The sequence below is a fragment of the Notolepis coatsorum genome, assembly GCF_963971535.1.
Source record: "Notolepis coatsorum genome assembly, chromosome: 12".
Lineage (NCBI taxonomy): Eukaryota > Metazoa > Chordata > Actinopteri > Aulopiformes > Paralepididae > Notolepis > Notolepis coatsorum.
In genome coordinates, this window is record NC_140176.1 from 131,043,537 (window position 1) to 131,069,213 (window position 25,677).

At 41.2% G+C, this 25,677-nt stretch overlaps 1 protein-coding gene across 1 annotated transcript in view; it reads left to right on the forward strand.

The window, feature by feature from the left end:
* Positions 1–25,677, forward strand: part of LOC311238056 (myosin light chain 4-like) — a gene marked incomplete at both ends in the record, with an annotated part of 42,243 nt that overhangs the window by 2,841 nt on the left and 13,725 nt on the right. Inside the window, one exon of the mRNA XM_084326019.1 lies at positions 221–248. Within this exon, the coding sequence (XP_084182145.1) occupies positions 221–248 (28 nt within the window). The remainder of the gene's footprint in view (positions 1–220; positions 249–25,677) is intronic.

The following is a 25,677-nucleotide window of genomic DNA, read 5'->3' on the forward strand; positions in this document are numbered from 1 at the left end:
GTGTTGTGTTGTGTTAGGGTAGTTGTGTTAGTGTGTTGTGTTATTGTGGTGTGTTGTTTTGTGTTGTGTTAGTGTGTTGTGTTGGTGTGTTGTGTTGTGTTAGTGTGTTGTGTTGTGTTGGTGTGTTGTGTTGTGTTAGTGTGTTGTGTTGTGTTGGTGTGTTGTATCATTTTAACCAGTAGTCCTTTGAGTCAAATTAATATATATATCTTTTTTTCAGATCGAGTTCAGTGCTGATCAGATAGATGGTAAAACGACATGACAACCACACCCACACACACACACACACACACACACACACACACACACACACACACACACACACACACGCACACGTGCGTGCGCGCGCACACACACACACACACACACAAACACACAACCAGACACACAAACACACAACCAGACACACACACACACATCATTATGTATGAAGTATTATGAAGAATTGTGGATCATTATGTATGAAGTATTATGAAGCATTATGGATCATTATGCATGAGTCATTATGGATCATTATGCATGAGTCATTATGGATCATTATGCATGAGTCATTATGGATCATTATGCATGAGTCATTATGGATCATTATGCATGAGTCATTATGGATCATTATGCATGAGTCATTTATGGATCATTATGTATAAAGCAGTATGAAGCATTATGGATCATTATGCATCAGTCATTATGGATAATTATGCATGAGTCATTATGGATCATTATGTATAAAGCAGTATGAAGCATTATGGATCATTATGCATGAGTCATTATGGATCATTATGCATGAGTCATTATGGATCATTATGTATAAAGCAGTATGAAGCATTATGGATCATTATGTATGAATCATTATGGATCATTGTGGATCTTTATGTATTAATCATTATGGATCATTATGGATGAAGCATTATTGATCATTATGGATGAAGCATTATGGTGTTTTGGCATCAAGCATTTTGACATTCTGAAATGATAAGGCCCTCTACAATCTACAAGCTCAATGAAATGATAAGGTAACAGTCCTATAAGACAAGGTGTTGTGTTAATTACAGCTCAATGAAATGATAAGGTAACAGTCCTATAAGACAAGGTGTTGTGTTAATTACAGCTCAATGAAATGATAAGGTAACAGTCCTATAAGACAAGGTGTTGTGTTCATTACAGCTCAATGACATGATAAGGTAACAGTCCTATAAGACAAGGTGTTGTGTTAATTACAGCTCAATGAAATGATAAGGGAACAGTCCTATAAGACAAGGTGTTGTGTTAATTACAGCTCAATGAAATGATAAGGGAACAGTCCTATAAGACAAGGTGTTGTGTTAATTACAGCTCAATGAAATGATAAGGTAACAGTCCTATAAGACAAGGTGTTGTGTTAATTACAGCTCAATGAAATGATAAGGTAACAGTCCTATAAGACAAGGTGTTGTGTTAATTACAGCTCAATGAAATGATAAGGTAACAGTCCTATAAGACAAGGTGTTGTGTTCATTACAGCTCAATGACATGATAAGGTAACAGTCCTATAAGACAAGGTGTTGTGTTAATTACAGCTCAATGAAATGATAAGGGAACAGTCCTATAAGACAAGGTGTTGCGTTAATTACAGCTCAGTGAAATGATAAGGTAACAGTACTATAAGACAAGGTGTTGTGTTCATTACAGCTCAATGAAATGATAAGGTAACAGTCCTATAAGACAAGGTGTTGTGTTAATTACAGCATAATGAAATGATAAGGTAGCAGTCCCTATAAGACAAGGTATTGTGTTCATTACAGCTCAATGAAATAATAATAATAATAATAATAATAATAATAATAATAATAATAATAATAATAATAATAATAATAATAATAATAATAATAATAATAATAATAATAATAATAATAATAATAATAATAATAATAATAATAATAATAATAATAATAATAATAATAATAATAATAATAATAATAATAATAATAATAATAATAATAATAATAATAATAATAATAATAATAATAATAATAATAATAATAATAATAATAATAATAATAATAATAAACTTTATTTGTAGAGCACCTTTCATACAGAAACTGCAGCTCAAAGTGCTTCACAACAGAAAAAAGATAAAGTGCAGATATATAGAATCACAGTTTTTCACATTAGGATCTAACATCCCAACAGGCCACCTTGTTTATGGTTTGATTCAGTTTTAAATAGACAATAATAAAATGAGTAAGATAAAATAGACAGAGTAAAATAGTGCAATAGTACAGTGCAATAAAATAGTAGAATAGACTAGATCAAATAATTGTTTTACAGTGCAATAAAATAGTTAGATTACTGTTCAACAGTTCAAAGTCATCTTTACCTTCTCCGTTAGCTTTATACCCACTTTGACCCTTCGAACCTCCCACTCAGGGCAAACCTCCCTCTCAGGGCGCAGTTCCCTCTCTCAGGGTGCAGTTCTAGGCCTGGGTCCTACACAGTTTTAAAGCCTGACAGTCTCTTGTTTGATACCCACACAGTTTAATGCCTGACAGTTTTGAACCTGTAATAAAAAGTTATAGACAGAGTAAAATAATACAGTGCAATAAAATAGTAGATTCAAGATTCAAGAGTTTTATTCATCACATACATACCAGGGCATACAGTGAAATGCAGTTGGCCATGCCCGCTTCGATTGTGCAATAAAACAATAGTAATAGTAATAATAATAATAATAATAATAATAATAATAATAATAATAATAATAATAATAATAATAATAATAATAATAATAATAATAATAATAATAATAATAATAATAATAATAATAATAATAATAATAATAATAATAATAATAATAAAAAGATAACTAGAATAGACATGGTAAATAGACATGTTAATAAATCGCTCAAAGGCACTGGATCCTATGTACATTCCTTTTTTTGTGACCAACTTTTTATTTTATCTTTTTTTTTTTTAACAAGTTCAGCGGAAAGAGACATTCACATCTGCATTTCGTATTAATTCCCACAGTGCCATAAAAAGTGTCTTTTCAGTATATAGACTGTCCATCAGTATCGTCATATACTGTGTAGCCTGCCTGCTTGCAGTTGTGACAGTCTTTTCCTCCGTTCTGACGGTCCTGTGGCTACAAGACGGCTCAGGTCGCTTCTTAACCAGACAGCCCAGGTCGCTTCTTAACCAGACGGCTCATGTCGCTTCTTAACCAGACAGCCCAGGTCGCTTCTTAACCAGACGGCTCATGTCGCTTCTTAACCAGACAGCCCAGGTCGCTTCTTAACCAGACAGCTCAGGTCGCTTCTTAACCAGACAGCCCAGGTCGCTTCTTAACCAGACAGCCCAGGTCGCTTCTTAACCAGACAGCTCAGGTCGCTTCTTAACCAGACAGCCCAGGTCGCTTCTTAACCAGACAGCCCAAGTCGCTTCTTAACCAGACAGCTCATGTCGCTTCTTAACCAGACAGCTCAGGTCGCTTCTTAACCAGACAGCTCAGGTCGCTTCTTAACCAGACAGCTCAGGTCGCTTCTTAACCAGACAGCTCATGTCGCTTCTTAACCAGACAGCTCAGGTCGCTTCTTAACCAGACAGCTCAGGTCGCTTCTTAACCAGACAGCCCAGGTCGCTTCTTAACCAGACAGCTCAGGTCGCTTCTTAACCAGACAGCTCAGGTCGCTTCTTAACCAGACAGCCCAGGTCGCTTCTTAACCAGACAGCTCAGGTCGCTTCTTAACCAGACAGCCCAGGTCGCTTCTTAACCAGACAGCTCAGGTCGCTTCTTAACCAGACAGCCCAGGTCGCTTCATAACCAGACAGCCCAGGTCGCTTCTTAACCAGACAGCTCATGTCGCTTCTTAACCAGACAGCTCATGTCGCTTCTTAACCAGACAGCTCAGGTCGCTTCTTAACCAGACAGCTCAGGTCGCTTCTTAACCAGACAGCCCAGGTCGCTTCTTAACCAGACAGCCCAGGTCGCTTCTTAACCAGACAGCCCAAGTCGCTTCTTAACCAGACAGCTCAGGTCGCTTCTTAACCAGACAGCCCAGGTCGCTTCTTAACCAGACAGCCCAGGTCGCTTCTTAACCAGACAGCTCAGGTCGCTTCTTAACCAGACAGCCCAGGTCGCTTCTTAACCAGACAGCTCAGGTCGCTTCTTAACCAGACAGCTCAGGTCGCTTCTTAACCAGACAGCCCAGGTCGCTTCTTAACCAGACAGCCCAGGTCGCTTCTTAACCAGACAGCCCAAGTCGCTTCTTAACCAGACAGCTCATGTTGCCTGTCACAAGCCTGGCGTTGTATGCTGAGGTGCGCGCCTTCAGAGCTTCGTGGACAGATTTGTCTACCCATGGCTTTTGGTTTGGGTAAACTCTAATTGTGGTAGAGGGGATTGTTTCTTCTACCAAAGTACAAACAAAGTCCAGCACTGTTTCCGTGTAGTCATTAATATTATCTGTGTTATCGCGGAACTCCCCCCAGTCTGTACATTCTAGTGCAGCTTGGAGCGTCTCCTCCGACGCCACCGTCCAGCGCTTCACCTCTCGCGATACTACAGGAATGCGCTTGAGACTTTGTTTATACTGCGGTACAAGAAAGATGGGGTCGTGATCTGACTTGCCGAAAGGACTGGCAGCATGTGATTTGTACCCACTCTTAAATTGCGAGTAGCAATAGTCTAAAATATTCCTGCCTCTGGTAGAACAAGTCACATGCTGGTAGAAGTTTGGCAGCACTTTTCTCAGATTAGCACTATTGAAATCACCCACAACCAAAATAGCAGCGTCGTCAACGTTAGCTGCTTGGAGCTTGTTTACCTCGTCCCGGTAGGCCTTCTCGTCGTTGTTAGAGATCAGCCCCTAGTTATAGGAGGTGCAAATCGAGAGCCTGCAGAGTGATTATTATAATTACGAGAGGTTAACAGAATATTATCCCATACATTCTCCCAATTTATGCAGGCGTTGTAATCCTTTAAATCTATGTTCCAGACAGTGGTATTACCTGTAGTTCTGTTTAGTTTTCCTTGTATTTTATTATATAACCCAGAAACAAAACCATTTTTAACATGTATGCCACTCAGGATTAACTGGTAAAGGCTGATTCCATGGGACACCATAAGTGCGCATTGCAGTGCGCAACTGTAAATAAAAAAAGAAGGATGTACTAGGGACATTATAGATTTGTTTGAGCTCTTGAAAGGATCTGAGACCGTATTCACTGTATATGTCAGATAGTTTGTGAATACCTTGTCTTTGCCAATTTGGAAATCTAGCTGGTTTCCCTCCCAACAATAAGAAGTTGTTATAAAAGAAATAGGGGTATCTAGGTGCCATTTTGTGTCCCACTGTCCCATTTCGGCAATATATTTCCAAACATAAATTTAATGTGCTATAATTGGGCTGGATTTAGTACGGCAAATGCTTTGGGATAGACCAGAAAAAAGGATATCTTTGAGTGTATATGGAGATACAATGTGCCTCTCCATATTCACCCATGGTATGTCAGAATCCTGATTGAACCATCTTAGCAACGGCTGAGCAGAAAAGAGAAATAGTACTGTTTGAAATTAGGAACCGATATCCCTCCTGCTTTCCTACTGTTTTGGAGTGTGGAATTTCTGATTTGTGGATGTTGTTCACACTGTATATTTCATATTCATATAAATTTGAATACTAGCCCCTGTAGCTTCTCCCAAAATCCTGGAGGTGGTGAATCATGCTTACCAGAAAATTGATCTTAGGGAGAATATGGGTCTTGACTACTGAAAGCCTGACTGGAAATGGAATTAATAATAGTGACCAATGGTTTAACTCGTCAGTTCTTAAGACTCTTGTAATTTTTTGACACAATTTTGTCAATGGATGGGTATATATCTATACCTAAATATCTGAAACCAGAACCCACTGGTATGTATATTCTGTATGTAGTTGGGGACTACTTGCTGCTGTATTTAGGGGAAATAAATGCACTTATTCAAATTGATCTTGTAACCAGTGGCGTCGCGTGGGTAAAATAACAGGGGAAGCCAAAAAAAATGAAAAAAAAAAAAATTATTAAATATTTTTATTAATATATATATATATTTTTTTTAAGTCAAGCAGTCACCATGTACACTACAGTATGGCTTGGCGGCCAGTCAAACTTTCTTTTTATTTATTTAACAGATTGCAGAATGGGTACAATACAGTACGGCTCAATACACACAATTGTATAAGGGGATGCAGACCAGAGAAAGACGTTTGTCTTGTTTACATCAGGGTCCCCCATTTTCAATTCATAGTGACATTTATGACATACAAGACATCATGACATTTATGGCATAGGGACATACATGACATACAGGTATTTAGTATGGTTACATTTGTGACATATACGATATTCAAATATACTGTACTGTTACCCATAGATCCTGACAGAGTATATGATGGGGAGGTGGGTGGGTGGGTGGGAGAGAAATATACATACGGCCGGGAGAGAATATGACGTCTAGAGTCTAGACAAACAAGACAAGACAAACTTATTTCTCTGGTCTGCATCACCTTAACAATGGTGTGTATTGAGCCGTACTGTATTGTACCCATTCTGCAATCTGTTAAATAAAGTTTTCATTCATTCATTCATTCATTCATTCATTCATTCATTCATTCATTCATTCATTCATTCACATGTCTGTTGCGCGGCGCGCCCAGCCATCAGAGCGCTCCTACTGTAAAATGAGGAAGCAGCCATTTCAGCCTCAGTTTTACTCGTTTATAAAAATGATTTAAAATGTTTATTAGCAACGCCGAGCTTTCAAACCCCGCCGCATCTGTGTGTGAAACCCTAATGGAACGCTGGGTACCTTTGACATTTATATCCGATATATTTTGGACCCACCGCTAGCTTTTAAGCAGTGCTTGATGGTGCACATTAACCTGGATACTACGAGGAATAAGTGACTGCGTATTCCAGCCCCTGGCTTGCATTGCAGTCATGAAATAATAATAATAATAATAATAATAATAATAATAATAATAATAATAATAATAATAATAATAATAATAATAATAATAATAATAATAATAATAATAATAATAATAATAATAATAATAATAATAATAATAATAATAATAATAATAATAATAATAATAATAATAATAATAATAATAATAATAATAATAATAATAATAATAATAATAATAATAATAATACTTCGTTTTATATAGCGCCTTTCAGAGGACCCAAGGTCGCTTTACATAAGGGGGGGGGGGGGGAGATAACAAATTAACAAACATAGTGGACAGACACAACATATACATATAAAGTGAGAAAGTTAGGGTATGAAAGGGTCTACAAGCTTGCCTGATATAACGTTAGTTAGTCCTTAGTCAGGCTGCTCAGTGCTTACCTGGTCAATAATGTGGTCCTCCTCTTGCCAGATAGATTTGTTAAATCATAATATCCACAGTGGTGTGCTCTGCTTCGAACATGCCCGCTCTGTTAATAACATTTTTTTTTTTTTCTTTTTTTTTACTTTTTTCCCGGCCCTTTTTTGAGGGCACTCCATCCACCCCCCCCCCCTCTTCGGGGGACAACTTTATTATTTATTATACGTTTTAATTATTTACAGTACAAAATTAAATAAAAAGTGTAGTAAAATAAGAAAAATATTAAAAAAATATATATTTCATTGCCCTATCGGAGGGGGGTAACTCAGACTAGATATTGACAAACAAATTACAACTAAGGACAATGAAGGACAACAACGAATACACATGACAAGGGAAAGGGGGGGGGGCAGAGAAGGGAGTAAGTAAAGTAGAGGGGGACTGAGAGAAGGGTGGGTTATGGAGTGGATAACATTTTCAATCAATCCCGCGAGGGGATGACGTACTTCAGACGTGTTCTGACCTGCCCCGCCTCCAGGGGGGAAAATGTGAAATGTGTTTTCCTCACAGCCCCGTTTTAAACTTTTAGGGTGTGGCAGTCAGCTCGAATCTGATTGGCTAGGATCGGATTTGGACTCTAGAATGCTGGAAGCCTGGAGAAAGAGACCTACCCCCTGCCTCCTCTCCTGCTGCAGTGAGCATAGTGAGGCTGACAGTGTGTTAGAGGGAGTGAGAAGGAGAAGAGGGAGACATTTAAAAAAAATAAAAATTATAACACAGATGCACAGACGAAAAAGAATGTAAACTATATTAACACTTTGGGTGCCGGGAACCGTCTTTAGACGTCATTCCCGGCCATGCTCAAGTTGCCGGAGGACGCTTTACGTCGTCCTTATATCAATATTTCAAAAATCTGCGATCGGATTCATATGTCCCCTCCGCTGGCCTGAGATCCACCAGCAGGACCCACTGAGCTCTCTGGCGGTTCAGGAGCGCCATCTGGTGGCCGATCGGCGCAATCGCTTAAACAGGATGTGCCATAGAGGTTGTGCTAGACGTCCGTATTGCTTCCGGCCACTCGCTATAGGTTCCGGGACTCTGGCTCGTCACGCTACATAGCGATCGATTGCCAATAACTCGATAAACAACATGATTTGGACATATATACCATTATACAAGCTGGAGATGGACCGGGAAAATCGCCATCCCATAATGATAGAATTTCTACTCTACGATGATCGCCCAACGGCGCGCGGAGACTGGGGTGAGTTTGAGCGTGTAACGTTACCGTCTTCGATACTAACTGCTATTATCAACATTTGACCCACATTAGATGATTGGTATAACGCTGCCCACGGAATTATAAACGCCCCCTCGCCCATCCGGTCAACATCAGATGACGTGTAGTAACTTCTAGAAGTACGTCTAGTTGGAATTTTTTATATCGCGCTGATTGCCATCAAACTGTATTTCATCATCAATATAATGCATTTGGGGCTATAGATCACGTTCTGGAGAAAGCTGCAGAAAGAGATGAAAACATACTTATACATTAGACCATACTTTACTATGAATATGTGAATGAAAAAGTTTAATGTTGCTACACAATGAACAATACATATAGGACTTTGAATGGGCCCTAATAATGGCAATGTAGCAATAGAATTTAAAAAGTTATAGCCCTGCAAAGAAGGGGACTTTCTCCATAGACAAATAGCGCTGGCAATCTATGGTATATCATGAATTTAACCTTAGGCAGCCAAAGTGTTAAACAAAAATGATATATATATTTTTTTTTCATATTTCATATTTGATATGAATTCATATTTTAATAGGGAGGCATGGCTTCCGTTGGCTTCCATAAGGATTCGCCACTGCTTGTAACCTGAAATAAAACTAAACTGTTTAATAGTGTCTAAGACTACAGGTAGGGACCGTGGTGTATTGTCAAGAAATAATAACAGATCGTCTGCGTACAGACACATTTTATGGTAAGTGTTATTTACTACTATGGGTTTTATATCGGCACAATTTCAATTTTTTGGGGCCAAGGGTTTGAGAGATAACACAAATAATAGTGCGGAGGCGGGGCAGCCCTGCCTGACGCTACGTCTGATAGGGAAGGGTGTGGAACACTGATTGGATGTGATAACCTTGGCCATTGGATTATGATATAAAATTTTGAGCATATTTATAAATGTGTCTCCAAATGCCATATTCTTCATGGTGTGCCATAAGTACTCCCATTCCAGCCTATCGAAGGCCTTTTCGGCGTCAAGGGACAACACTGCGCATGGTGATATTTTTGGAGCTTTGTCAATAATGTGTAAAAGTCGTCTTAAATCATCTGATGCAAATCTTTGTTTAACAAATCCAGTTTGGTCTGGGTGGACCAATATTGGCAGTATCGTCTCTAGACGCCGTGCGAGGAGCTTGGCATATCATTTTAAGTCTCCATTAAGAAGGGACAGTGAGCGATAGTTAGCACAGATGTTTCCTTCCTTTCCTTTTTAATAAAACTTTTGTTTTATTAATAGCAGATGAGGAAGAAACGACTATGTATCTATTTTTTTCCAATTTTCCCAAATCTTGTGACATTATGTGGGTTTCTTGTAGTAAAGCTATATCGATCCTTTTCTTGTCAAGATATTCAAGACAGCTGCTATACTTGATATTCTTATTTATTCCCTGTACATTCCATGAGAATATATTTATTTTTGCCATAGTATGTTCTGTAAATTTTATTTAACTTTGGCAATTATTATTATGTATATCTTGGAATTATTCATGGCACGGTAACAAGGGGGTTTCTATTTGCATTAAATTGTCAAGCTGTAGAGTAAAGAATAAAAATAGCAATACAATAGGGAAATAATATATATACATCATGTAACCCTTCCCCAGTTGTAGTCCAGCATCAAACCAAAAACCTCCCACTACCCCTCCACCCCCCACCTGAAGACACGTGGGTAGAATACCGTAGTATTCTTATTCCACATAGCCACCTTCCTACCTCCCAATCTCTGCCTATTGCAGAGTTGTGTCATGTTAGCTGGTCAGACAGCTCCCTCTACTGGTCTCCCTGTGTTATTAACTACCTGCATTACCAAAAAACAAAATTGGAAGAAAAACAGGGAGATAAATAATTTTTCCTTTTCTTTCCTTCTTTAATTTATGATAAATTATATTGGGTAAGGAGAGTAATGCTATGGGTGATACTCTCGTCCCCATTAGTCATGGTGCCCACAGCACCATCCACAGCAGCACTACTGGTAGTAAAGATAAAATAAAATAAAAATACCAGCAGTAATAATTCACCTAACATAGCTACCACTATATCTGTCGCTAATAACGTAGATCGTAATAATAATAGCAAACAATTATATGAATATATAAACCATATATAGACCAAATTATATTGGGTATGGACTGGTGAGTAATGCCATGGGTGATATTATCGTCCCCATCAACAACAACACCAGCCACAGCAGCACTAATGGTAGTACAAAATAAAATACCGGCCATAATAATTCACCTAACATAGCTACCACTAATACTGTCACTAATAACATATCGTAATAATCGTAATAATAATAACAAAAAATTATTAAATATAGGGCGGCTGGCTGGGTGTGTGTGTGTGTGTGTGTGTGTGTGTGTGTGTGTGTGGAGAGATCAGTGTTCATTGTTCTGATGGCCTGAGGGAAGAAGCTGAGCCTTACGCACAAAACCCACCAGGCGCGGGCACAAGCACTCGCAGGTTTCGTGCGAGAACAGCGCGTGTGGCCGTCCACACGAGTCCGACTTCAGAGCGGGCTAAAGCGCACGGAGGAGGAAGGCACATTTACATTGGAACAGCTGTAAATGCCTAGTCTATATGCAAAGTCAGTCCCCGTTTGAAGATGTTTTAAAGATTTCCAGTTCCAGTCTTCTATTGTCCATTTTGCATGTATAACCAGTTATTATTTTTTTTGTATTTTATTTTTTTATTATTTTTTAAACAAACATATAAACAAACATGACAACACACGATAAGATATACAAGCATTAATTGTCAGGGCACATCCAATGAGATCACCTTTTGGTTAGTTGTTTTATATAAGATATACCCATAATACCTGTTATCTAAAAAAAAAACCTACACACATATGCTCAGCTCGAACCCCCCCCTCCCGGACCCCACCTTGAGAAGTACCTCCACTATCCCTCGCACCTAACCAGACACTACCATTATAAGCTAGCTTTTATTCTCTCCACCACTTCTAACCACATTGACATTTTGGATTCATTGAGACCCAGAATTCTTGCTGTAGATATTTCATGGTAAATTACATCGAGATATGTAAGAAACCAAACTTTACGGCACATTTTTTCCGGTTGAAACCAGCGTGATGCAATCAGCTTTTTGGCTACTGTGATACCCGATAAAACCAATCTCTTTAGCTGTGGATTCACTGCAAACTCAAAAACATCATTCAACAGCAATACCGAGGGGTGTACAGGTATATTCCAAGATACGAGTTTTGATATTTGTTGGGTCACATCTTTCCAGAATGCCTTAACTGGTGAGCAGTCCCAATACATGTGCATAAATGTCCCTTCGTCCCCATTTGTACATTGGGTGCATTTGGAATCTTGTTTGAGCCCCATTCGGCACAGTCTTATAGGAGTCAAGTATGTCCTGTGAATATAGTTAAGATTGATTTGTTGATGATCCGGGTTCCTTGATGTAAGTCGGACATTTACCAGTTATTATATAATTAATTAGAATGTTAGAATTAATTTTAGAATGATGAAATCAGTGTGACTGTACTCCTGAAAAATATAGTATGGTTTATTTGTATTGGGAAAGATACAGAACAACATCTATATGGTAATAATGCAAATATTGAGTGTATTTCTGTGAAAATGCGCTTGATGCACGCCTCTGAATCCAACCAAAGCGATAAAATTCGCTTCCCGCCGGCAAGTCACCCGCCCGATCACGGCCGGTACAAACATGAACATGGGAGCGAAAGTGAAACTCTGATCGCCCGCCCGCCTCACGCCCGCGTCCCGCGCCTGGTGGCTTTCGTGCGTTAGTCTCTCTGTTCTTGTTGCGTGTATACGGAGGCGCTTGCCTGACCGCAGCAGCTTGAACTCTGCAATGCGCACTTATGGTGTCCCATGGAATCAGCCTTTACCAGTTAATCCTGAGTGGCATACATGTTAAAAATGGTTTTGTTTCTGGGTTATATAATAAAATACAAGGAAAACTAAACAGAACTACAGGTAATACCACTGTCTGGAACATAGATTTACAGGATTACAACGCCTGCATAAATTGGGAGAATGTATGGGATAATATTCTGTTAACCTCTCGTAATTATAATAATCACTCTGCAGGCTCTGGATTTGCACCTCCTATAACTAGGGGCTGATCTCTAACAACGACGAGAAGGCCTACCGGGACGAGGTAAACAAGCTCCAAGCAGCTAACGTTGACGACGCTGCTATTTTGGTTGTGGGTGATTTCAATAGTGCTAATCTGAGAAAAGTGCTACCAAACGTCTACCAGCATGTGACTTGTTCTACCAGAGGCGGGAATATTTTAGACTATTGCTACTCGCAATTTAAGAGTGGGTACAAATCACATGCTGCCAGTCCTTTCGGCAAGTCAGATCACGACCCCATCTTTCTTGTACCGCAGTATAAACAAAGTCTCAAGCGCATTCCTGTAGTATCGCGAGAGGTGAAGCGCTGGACGGTGGCGTCGGAGGAGACGCTCCAAGCTGCACTAGAATGTACAGACTGGGGGGTATTCCGCGATAACACAGATAATATTAATGACTACACGGAAACAGTGCTGGACTTTGTTTGTACTTTGGTAGAAGAAACAATCCCCTCTACCACAATTAGAGTTTACCCAAACCAAAAGCCATGGGTAGACAAATCTGTCCACGAAGCTCTGAAGGTGCGCACCTCAGCATACAACGCCAAGCTTGTGGCAGGCAACATGAATGACCACAAGGTGGTGAGATACAATGTTAGGAGGACAGTAATAGAAGCAAAAAGGAACTACAGGGATCAAATTGAACTTCAATATGAACAGGCTGACTCTAGAGCTATGTGGCAGGGCCTCAGAACGATGACAGATTACAAAGGCACCTCCCTCAAACTGAACAGTGACATCCAACTGGCAAATGATCTCAATACCTTCTATGCGAGGTTTGAGGCTGGGAATAACAGCACCAGCCTACAAACCACTGCAATAGAGGGGGGGGGGGGGCACTGCTGATGGAGACTCAGTGTTCAGGATAACAGAACATGATGTGAGGAGGACGTTTAAGAAAGTGAATATCAGGAAGGCAGCAGGACCGGACAGTATCCCTGTTCCTCCCTCCCCATCAACCTGGACCCCCTGCAATTTGCATATCGCCCCAACAGGTCCACGGAGGACGCCATAGCCCATGTGCTGCACACAGCAGCATCACACCTGGACAAGAGGCAGGGGAACTATGTGAGAATGCTGTTCATCGACTACAGCTCAGCATTCAATACCATAGTCCCCTCCAAACTCATAGCCAAGCTTAGGGACCTGGGCTTGAACTATGACCTCTGCCAGTGGGTCTTGGACTTCCTGACGGGCAGGTGGTGAGAGCAGGCAACTGCACCTCCTCATCCATCACTCTCAACATAGGGCTGTGTCCTGAGTCCCCTCCTCCACTCCCTGTACACACATGACTGTGTGGCACAGCGGAACAACAACACAATCATCAAATTTGCTGACGACACAGTAGTGGTGGGCCTGATCTCTGCAAACGACGAGAGGGCCTACCTGGAAGAGGTTAAGGTTCTAGCGGGATGGTGTCAAGAGAACAGCCTCTCCCTGAACGTCAGCAAAACAAAAGAGATGATTGTGGACTTTAGGAGGTCGGGGTCAGGGACTACAGCCCCCTCAGCATCGACGGGGCACCGGTTGAGAGAGTGAACAGTTTTAAGTACCTCGGAGTCCACATATCCGAGGACTTGACATGGACCACACACATTGACAGTGTTATCAAGAAGGCACGACAACGCCTCTACTTCCTTAGGCGCTTAAGGAAGTTCAACGTGAGTCAGAAGATCCTCAAGAACTTCTACTCATGTACAATAGAGAGCATCCTGACTGGCAATATCACCTCCTGGTTTGGGAATAGCACTGCACAAGACCGCAGCAGACTACAGAGTGGCCCGTTCAGCCGAACGCACAATTGAAGGTGGGCTTTCCACTCTCCAAGACATTTACAACAAGCGGTGCATGGGCAAGGCTAAGAGAATAATCAAAGACTCCAGCCACTCAAACAACTGCCTCTTTGAACTGCTGCGGTCAGGCAAGCGATACCGGAGTCTCATGGCAAGCACAGAGAGACTCAGAAGGAGCTTCTATCCCCAGGCCATCAGGATGCTCAATGAATGAACAATGAACAATAAGCAAACCATCAACACACCCACAGCGCACATACACTCACTTAAATAAACAACACACTGTAGCACCCACTTTACCACTTTAGACACACTTTACACTTTATATTTATATTTATATTATTGGTAAGGAAATTGCACATCATTCTCATTCCTTATTGCACCTCACCACTACAAGGTGGCACCACAAGCTAAGCTATACCTCACCATTTTTGTACCAGCTGTACATACTTATAGATACACTGAACAATTTTGTTGTTTACACTTGTTTACATACTTGACTTCTTGACTTTCTATTTTATACTTATTATACTTATTTTATACTATCTTGTTATTATCTAACACACTCTCAGGAGCAACACAGAAAGAAACATTTCATGCAAAGTATTCTGTATTCTGTATGACAACTAATAAAGAAACTTGAACATTCACTTATTTTGATATGGTAAAATAATATTTTATTTTACTATATTATAATCTATTCTATTCTATTCAGGAAAAGTGGCATTGGATGAATCATGCAACTGCAAGACACCTGCGACACCCGCCTGAATACGATTGATGACTGACAATAAATTACTGTACCTAAGCTACTGTACGCATATTAAGGACTATCTAATTTGCATAAATGGCATGTTGATTAAAGAAATTCAAGAGAAAAGAGTTTGATGAATAAATCCATGGCCTGGGATCATCCTGCTTTTCTTTCTTATTTGGTTGATGAGTTATGTGTTATGGTTTGTAACCGACCTCAAATGCAACGGCACAGACAGGAAGTTCAGAGTTAGCCAAATGCTAGGGCGTATTTATTTACAAAGTCAAAAGAAGGATAAGGTACAATAATCAAACAAACAGAGAGACTGCCTTCGGCAGAGTCATCTGCCGCTCTGCAGAATCCTCCTGGTGATAGTGGTGGGGAATTGGCATGTGACGTTGTAGCGGCTCTGCATATACTCCCAGCAGATAGTGGTGGGGAATTGGCATGTGACGTTGTAGCGGCTCTGCAGATACTCCCAGCTTTCACTCAAGGTGGAAAACCGAGAGAGAGAGAGAGATATCAGAAACAGTCCAACGAAACACAGAGGCAGTGTGGTTCCCTCCTTCCTAGCTGGGTCCAAAACCAATTGACAGTGACAGTCTTCAGTGTTCCCCACAACACACAATTTAGCCGAGTTAGTGCAACAAAACGAAGTCTTCAGTGTCTCCTCCAAACACACAATCAGAATAATCCAGAACCAATAGATAGTGACAGTCTTCAGTGTTCCCCATAACACACAACTTAGCTGAGTCAGTGCAAACAAAACGAAGTCTTCAGTGTCTCTTCGATACACACAATCAGAATAATCCAGAGGGGTTTGGTTCCACTCACCCAAGCGCAAAGTGTAAAGCGGGCAAAACGAGGCGCAGCTCCAAACGGGGAACAAGGTTCTCAACAGCGGTTTCTCCACAGAAAGGTCCTGGAGAGAGAGTAGACCAGGAACAGCAACGGGGAAAAAGCAGGCAAATGCAGTTGTATTCCAGAACGACCCGACAACGATAGAAGGAAGGTCCAGGTATATAAAGCCCTCTGGGGCGCTGATTAGCACACACATCAGGTGCGTGATGGTAATTGATACTTAACCTAGAAGTGTGCGTTAGGCAACGGACCAATCATCACAGCACCCAGTGTGGCAGGGAAAAAACCAATCCTCACAGTACCCCCCCCTCCACGGGAGCCACCCGGTGACCCACTCGGCCCCGACCCGCCCGGATGGGACTGAAGGAAGCCGGCGATCAGGGGCACTGGAGAGGGGGACAGAGACAGAGGCCCGGAGAGGGGGACCGGAGACGGGGACAGAGGACCGGTGAGGGAGGCTGGAGACGGGGACAGGGACCCGGCGAGGGAGGCCGGAGACGGAGACAGAGGCCCGGAGAGGGGGCTAGAGACAGGGACACAAGGGGAACCCCGGGGCGAAGGACTGGACGCCGCTTGAAGACACTGGGCTTGACAGGAGGGGCTCCACCCCCTGATGGTACCGGAGGACCAGGCGATGTGGGGCTCATGCAGCGCGAGCCAAGGCCTGCCCAGGACTACAGGGACAAGAGGAGAGCTGGTGATGAAAAACTGGAGTCTCTCAACGTGGTTACCAGCAATGGTGAGAAGGACTGGACAGGTGCGTTGAGTGATGTCAGCCAGGCGGCGATGATCCAGCGCAAAGACCTCCAAGGGCCTCTCGAGGTCCTCAAGTGGAATGTTGGCCCGGGTGGCAAACTCAACGTCCAGGAAACTCCCATCAGCACCAGAGTCAATGAGTGCACCCACCGTAGCCCGCTGGTCTGCCCAGGCTAGGGTGACGTTCGTCAGACGGTTAGGTGGTGCACGGGTGGGGGAACAGGAAAAACGGATCACCAGGATCTCCCGGGGTCCCGGCGAGCCTGGTCTTCTTGGCCGGGTAGGGCAATTGGAGACACGGTGTCCATCCCGGCCGCAGTAGAGGCAAAGGCCGGACCTGAGCCTGGACTCCCGTTCGGCCGGGCTAAGGCGGGTGCGTCCCAGCTGCATGGGTTCCACCTCGGTCACAGCTCGGGAGGGAAAAACCCCACCAGTCACGGAGGGGGCAGGACGGTCAGCACTGTAGAGGAGGCTGCCGGGAAGGGAAGCCCCTGAGCGGAGGTCGATGGCACAGTCGTAAGGCCGGTGAGGCGGAAGGGCCTGAGCCCGGGACTTACTGAAAACCTCCTCGAGGTCGTGGTACTCGGGGGGTATGTCTGGGGGTCCCAGTCATGCTCGCTCACGCCTTCTCTCCCGGAGGCGTCCGTCGATGCGGATAGCGAGGCTGATCAGGCCCTCGAGAGAATCGGGCTCCTCTTGGGTCGCGAGCTGGTCCCTTACTGTGTCGTTGAGCCCCCTCAGGAAGGTGAGACGAAGCGCTTGATCGTTCCAACCGCTCTCCGTTGCGGCCAGTCTGAACTCCAGCGCGTAGTCTCTGACACTGCCACTGTCCTGCCGGAAGGTGCCCAACCGAGCTCCTGGGTCCTGGCCACGGGCTGGGTGGTGGAAAACCCTGCAGAGCTCTGCCACGAAGTCTGGGTAGGAAAAACAGAAATCAGCCCCCATTGCCCAGGAGGCAGTAACCCACTGTGCTGCTCGGCCCGTGAGCAGGTTAGTCATGTAGGCTACTCGGGATCCCTCTGACGAAAAACGGCTGGGTTGATGAAGGAAGACCAACTCACACTGCATGATGAATGTGGCACAATCCTCGAAGTTACCCTCGAACAGACGTGGTTCGGAGAGACGGGGCTCCCGAGGTGCGAGGTCTGCCGCGGGTGGTGAGCTGGCTGAGACTCCTGGGACAGGTGGGGTTAAAAGCAGAGTGTTTAATGATGTACGGAGAGCCTGAAGCTGGTGCAGAACAACAGCCTGCTGATACCCCTGGGTAGTCTGCTGGGTGGCCAGAGTGTCAATGGCATCCAGAATAAGCTGGACCTCGGCCCGGAGGTCCTGTAAAGCAGCCGCAGCCGCACCCAACTGTTGGGTGTGGTCGTTGACCAACTCGATCTGGACCGCCAACGCTGCCCTGACCCTGTCTGTGTCGGCTGAGGTCGTCATGGTCGGGTCGTAATGTTATGGTTTGTAACCGACCTCAAACGCAACGGCACAGACAGGAAGTTCAGAGTTAGCCAAATGCTAGGGCGTATTTATTTACAAAGTCAAAAGAAGGATAAGGTACAATAATCAAACAAACAGGGAGACTGCCTTCGGCAGAGTCATCTGCCGCTCTGCAGAATCCTCCTGGTGATAGTGGTGGGGAATTGGCATGTGACGTTGTAGCGGCTCTGCAGATACTCCCAGCAGATAGTGGTGGGGAATTGGCATGTGACGTTGTAGCGGCTCTGCAGATACTCCCAGCTTTCACTCAAGGTGGAAAACGGAGAGAGAGAGAGAGAGATATCAGAAACAGTCCAACGAAACACAGAGGCAGTGTGGTTCCCTCCTTCCTAGCTGGGTCCAGAACCAATTGACACTGACAGTCTTCAGTGTTCCCCACAACACACAATTTAGCTGAGTTAGTGCAACAAAACGAAGTCTTCAGTGTCTCTTCCAAACACACAATCAGAATAATCCAGAACCAATTGATAGTGACAGTCTTCAGTGTTCCCCATAACACACAACTTAGCTGAGTCAGTGCAAACAAAACAAAGTCTTCAGTGTCTCTTCGATACACACAATCAGAATAATCCAGAGGGGTTTGGTTCCACTCACCCAAGTGCAACGCGTAAAGCGGGCAAAACGAGGCGCAGCTCCAAACGGGGAACAAGGTTCTCAACAGCGGTTTCTCCACAGAAAGGCCTGGAGAGAGAGTAGACCAGGAACAGCAACGGGGAAAAAGCAGGCAAATGCAGTTGTATTCCAGAACGACCCGACAACGATAGAAGGAAGGTCCAGGTATATAAAGCCCTCTGGGGCGCTGATTAGCACACACATCAGGTGCGTGATGGTAATTGATACTTAACCTAGAAGTGTGCGTTAGGCAACGGACCAATCATCACAGCACCCCAAGAAGCGCGTGGCGGGGAAAGAACCAATCCTCACATTATGCATCAATAACGACCACCGTTTCTGCTATAAATATGAGTTTCAAGCAACATTTTCACAACTGATCTAAAATCAGGATATGATTTTAAATTCCTCATGTATGCAAACATATAAAAACACATTTCATTCATGTTTCTACCTTGTTTAGTCAAAAAGATATGCACTTAAATAGATTTCAGCCTGGCGCTGGCGGCCATGTTGGTTTTCTCAATTTTGAGGCCTTATTTGACATTTTTGAGCTTGGTATACAGCAGATTTGGATTCAGCACCCCTTAATACCCCTAGAAATGTTGTGTACATAAACACGAAATGCCTTCAGGGTTATGATTTTCTGAAAATTGACCCTGTCTACTTCGCATCTCTCTGCAGAACGACCAGACTGACGCCAACCAGTTCCCCCTAGTGTTAGTCCTCCAGCAATGCGTTGACCGGCACAAAAAGGACGGATCATTGAAAGTCATAATGAACATAGTCAGACACATTCACGTGTCTATAATAAGATAAGGTGTTGTGTTAATTACAGCTTCATTAAATGATAAGGTAGCAGTCCCTATAAGATAAGGTTTTGTGTTAATTACAGCTTCATTAAATGATAAGGTAGCAGTCGCTCTCTCTCTCTCTCTCTCTCTCTCTCTCTCTCTCTCTCTCTCTCTCTCTCTCTCTCTCTCTCTCTCTCTCTCTCTCTCTCTCTCTCTCTCTCTCTCTCTCTCTCTCTCTCTCTCTCTGTCTCCCATTGTTAAAACAGGAAAACACCTCACTATCTGAAAGGACGCAATGGTTCCTATTGCACTGTCTCCCCTACTCACTCCCGTATTTGTTATACGTTACTCGTGGTTTTATGTTTCCTGTGTATTATTATTGTCCTCCGTTTCCCTGTTGTTCTGTTTCTTTGTTTTCTTTTTTGCCTATTGTCAGCAACTTTGGGTCTTTGAAACGCGCTATACAAAATAAATGAATTATTTATTATTATTATTACAGTTAAATTTTTAAGCACAGATACATTTTTCCTTAAAGAAACGTGTTGGATGCCACAAAAACTAAACTCAAGTTGTTTTCTAATGAAGGAAGACATTAACCTCTTCTTGACATTGTAACCTCATAAGAAGACATTAGCCTCTCTTCTTGACATTGTAACCTCATAAGAAGACATTAACCTCTCTTCTTGACATTGTAACCTCATAAGAAGACATTAACCTCTCTTCTTGACATTGTAACCTCATAAGAAGACATTAACCTCTTCTTGACATTGTAACCTCATAAGAAGACATTAACCTCTTCTTGACATTGTAACCTCATAAGAAGACATTAGCCTCTCTTCTTGACATTGTAACCTCATAAGAAGACATTAACCTCTCTTCTTGACATTGTAACCTCATAAGAAGACATTAGCCTCTCTTCCTGACATTGTAACCTCATAAGAAGACATTAACCTCTTCTTGACATTGTAACCTCATAAGAAGACATTAACCTCTTCTTGACATTGTAACCTCATAAGAAGACATTAACCTCTTCTTGACATTGTAACCTCATAAGAAGACATTAACCTCTTCTTGACATTGTAACCTCATAAGAAGACATTAACCTCTCTTCTTGACATTGTAACCTCATAAGAAGACATTAACCTCTTCTTGACATTGTAACCTCATAAGAAGACATTAACCTCTTCTTGACATTGTAACCTCATAAGAAGACATTAACCTCTTCCTGACATTGTAACCTCATAAGAAGACATTAACCTCTCTTCCTGACATTGTAACCTCATAAGAAGACATTAACCTCTTCTTGACATTGTAACCTCATAAGAAGACATTAACCTCTTCCTGACATTGTAACCTCATAAGAAGACATTAACCTCTTCCTGACATTGTAACCTCATAAGAAGACATTAACCTCTTCCTGACATTGTAACCTCATAAGAAGACATTAGCCTCTCTTCTTGACATTGTAACCTCATAAGAAGACATTAGCCTCTTCCTGACATTGTAACCTCATAAGAAGACATTAACCTCTTCTTGACATTGTAACCTCATAAGAAGACATTAACCTCTCTTCCTGACATTGTAACCTCATAAGAAGACATTAACCTCTTCTTGACATTGTAACCTCATAAGAAGACATTAACCTCTTCTTGACATTGTAACCTCATAAGAAGACATTAACCTCTCTTCCTGACATTGTAACCTCATAAGAAGACATTAACCTCTTCTTGACATTGTAACCTCATAAGAAGACATTAACCTCTTCTTGACATTGTAACCTCATAAGAAGACATTAACCTCTCTTCCTGACATTGTAACCTCATAAGAAGACATTAACCTCTTCTTGACATTGTAACCTCATAAGAAGACATTAACCTCTTCTTGACATTGTAACCTCATAAGAAGACATTAACCTCTCTTCCTGACATTGTAACCTCATAAGAAGACATTAACCTCTCTTCTTGACATTGTAACCTCATAAGAAGACATTAACCTCTTCCTGACATTGTAACCTCATAAGAAGACATTAACCTCTTCTTGACATTGTAACCTCATAAGAAGACATTAGCCTCTTCCTGACATTGTAACCTCATAAGAAGACATTAACCTCTTCTTGACATTGTAACCTCATAAGAAGACATTAACCTCTTCCTGACATTGTAACCTCATAAGAAGACATTAACCTCTTCTTGACATTGTAACCTCATAAGAAGACATTAGCCTCTCTTCTTGACATTGTAACCTCATAAGAAGACATTAACCTCTTCCTGACATTGTAACCTCATAAGAAGACATTAACCTCTTCTTGACATTGTAACCTCATAAGAAGACATTAGCCTCTTCTTGACATTGTAACCTCATAAGAAGACATTAACCTCTTCCTGACATTGTAACCTCATAAGAAGACATTAGCCTCTTCCTGACATTGTAACCTCATAAGAAGACATTAACCTCTTCTTGACATTGTAACCTCATAAGAAGACATTAACCTCTTCTTGACATTGTAACCTCATAAGAAGACATTAACCTCTTCTTGACATTGTAACCTCATAAGAAGACATTAACCTCTTCTTGACATTGTAACCTCATAAGAAGACATTAGCCTCTTCCTGACATTGTAACCTCATAAGAAGACATTAGCCTCTCTTCCTGACATTGTAACCTCATAAGAAGACATTATCCTCTTCTTGACATTGTAACCTCATAAGAAGACATTAACCTCTTCTTGACATTGTAACCTCATAAGAAGACATTCACCTCTTCTTGACATTGTAACCTCATAAGAAGACATTAACCTCTCTTCTTGACATTGTAACCTCATAAGAAGACATTAACCTCTCTTCTTGACATTGTAACCTCATAAGAAGACATTAACCTCTCTTCCTGACATTGTAACCTCATAAGAAGACATTAACCTCTTCTTGACATTGTAACCTCATAAGAAGACATTAGCCTCTTCCTGACATTGTAACCTCATAAGAAGACATTAGCCTCTCTTCCTGACATTGTAACCTCATAAGAAGACATTAACCTCTTCTTGACATTGTAACCTCATAAGAAGACATTATCCTCTCTTCTTGACATTGTAACCTCATAAGAAGACATTAACCTCTTCCTGACATTGTAACCTCATAAGAAGACATTCACCTCTTCTTGACATTGTAACCTCATAAGAAGACATTAACCTCTTCCTGACATTGTAACCTCATAAGAAGACATTATCCTCTCTTCTTGACATTGTAACCTCATAAGAAGACATTCACCTCTTCTTGACATTGTAACCTCATAAGAAGACATTAACCTCTTCCTGACATTGTAACCTCATAAGAAGACATTAACCTCTTCCTGACATTGTAACCTCATAAGAAGACATTAACCTCTTCTTGACATTGTAACCTCATAAGAAGACATTAACCTCTTCTTGACATTGTAACCTCATAAGAAGACATTAACCTCTTCTTGACATTGTAACCTCATAAGAAGACATTAACCTCTTCTTGACATTGTAACCTCATAAGAAGACATTAACCTCTTCTTGACATTGTAACCTCATAAGAAGACATTAACCTCTTCTTGACATTGTAACCTCATAAGAAGACATTAACCTCTTCTTGACATTGTAACCTCATAAGAAGACATTAACCTCTTCTTGACATTGTAACCTCATAAGAAGACATTAACCTCTTCTTCACATTGTAACGGCTACATAAGAAGACATTAACCTCTTCTTGACATTGTAACCTCATAAGAAGACATTAACCTCTTCTTCGACATTGTAACCTCATAAGAAGACATTAGCCCTCTTCTTGACATTGTAACCTCATAAGAAGACATTAACCTCTTCTTGACATTGTAACCTCATAAGAAGACATTAACCTCTTCTTGACATTGTAACCTCATAAGAAGACATTAACCTCTTCTTGACATTGTAACCTCATAAGAAGACATTAACCTCTTCTTGACATTGTAACCTCATAAGAAGACATTAACCTCTTCTTGACATTGTAACCTCATAAGAAGACATTAACCTCTTCTTGACATTGTAACCTCATAAGAAGACATTAACCTCTTTCTTGACATTGTAACCTCATAAGAAGACATTAACCTCTCTTCTTGACATTGTAACCTCATAAGAAGACATTAACCTCTTCTTGACATTGTAACCTCATAAGAAGACATTAACCTCTTCTTGACATTGTAACCTCATAAGAAGACATTAACCTCTTCTTGACATTGTAACCTCATAAGAAGACATTACCTCTTCCTTGACATTGTAACCTCATAAGAAGACATTAACCTCTTCTTGACATTGTAACCTCATAAGAAGACATTAACCTCTTCTTGACATTGTAACCTCATAAGAAGACATTAACCTCTTCCTGACATTGTAACCTCATAAGAAGACATTAACCTCTTCTTGACATTGTAACCTCATAAGAAGACATTAACCTCTTCTTGACATTGTAACCTCATAAGAAGACATTAACCTCTTCTTGACATTGTAACCTCATAAGAAGACATTAACCTCTTCTTGACATTGTAACCTCATAAGAAGACATTAACCTCTTCCTGACATTGTAACCTCATAAGAAGACATTAACCTCTTCTTGACATTGTAACCTCATAAGAAGACATTAACCTCTTCTTGACATTGTAACCTCATAAGAAGACATTAACCTCTTCTTGACATTGTAACCTCATAAGAAGACATTAACCTCTTCTTGACATTGTAACCTCATAAGAAGACATTAACCTCTTCTTGACATTGTAACCTCATAAGAAGACATTAACCTCTTCCTTGACATTGTAACCTCATAAGAAGACATTAACCTCTTCTTGACATTGTAACCTCATAAGAAGACATTAACCTCTTCTTGACATTGTAACCTCATAAGAAGACATTAACCTCTTCTTGACATTGTAACCTCATAAGAAGACATTAACCTCTTCTTGACATTGTAACCTCATAAGAAGACATTAACCTCTTCTTGACATTGTAACCTCATAAGAAGACATTAACCTCTCTTCTTGACATTGTAACCTCATAAGAAGACATTAACCTCTTCTTGACATTGTAACCTCATAAGAAGACATTAACCTCTTCTTGACATTGTAACCTCATAAGAAGACATTAACCTCTTCTTGACATTGTAACCTCATAAGAAGACATTAACCTCTTCTTGACATTGTAACCTCATAAGAAGACATTAACCTCTTCTTGACATTGTAACCTCATAAGAAGACATTAACCTCTTCTTGACATTGTAACCTCATAAGAAGACATTAACCTCTTCTTGACATTGTAACCTCATAAGAAGACATTAACCTCTTCCTGACATTGTAACCTCATAAGAAGACATTAACCTCTTCTTGACATTGTAACCTCATAAGAAGACATTAACCTCTTCTTGACATTGTAACCTCATAAGAAGACATTAACCTCTTCCTGACATTGTAACCTCATAAGAAGACATTAGCCTCTTCTTGACATTGTAACCTCATAAGAAGACATTAGCCTCTTCTTGACATTGTAACCTCATAAGAAGACATTAACCTCTTCTTGACATTGTAACCTCATAAGAAGACATTAACCTCTTCTTGACATTGTAACCTCATAAGAAGACATTAGCCTCTCTTCTTGACATTGTAACCTCATAAGAAGACATTAACCTCTTCCTGACATTGTAACCTCATAAGAAGACATTAACCTCTTCTTGACATTGTAACCTCATAAGAAGACATTAACCTCTTCCTGACATTGTAACCTCATAAGAAGACATTAACCTCTTCTTGACATTGTAACCTCATAAGAAGACATTAACCTCTTCTT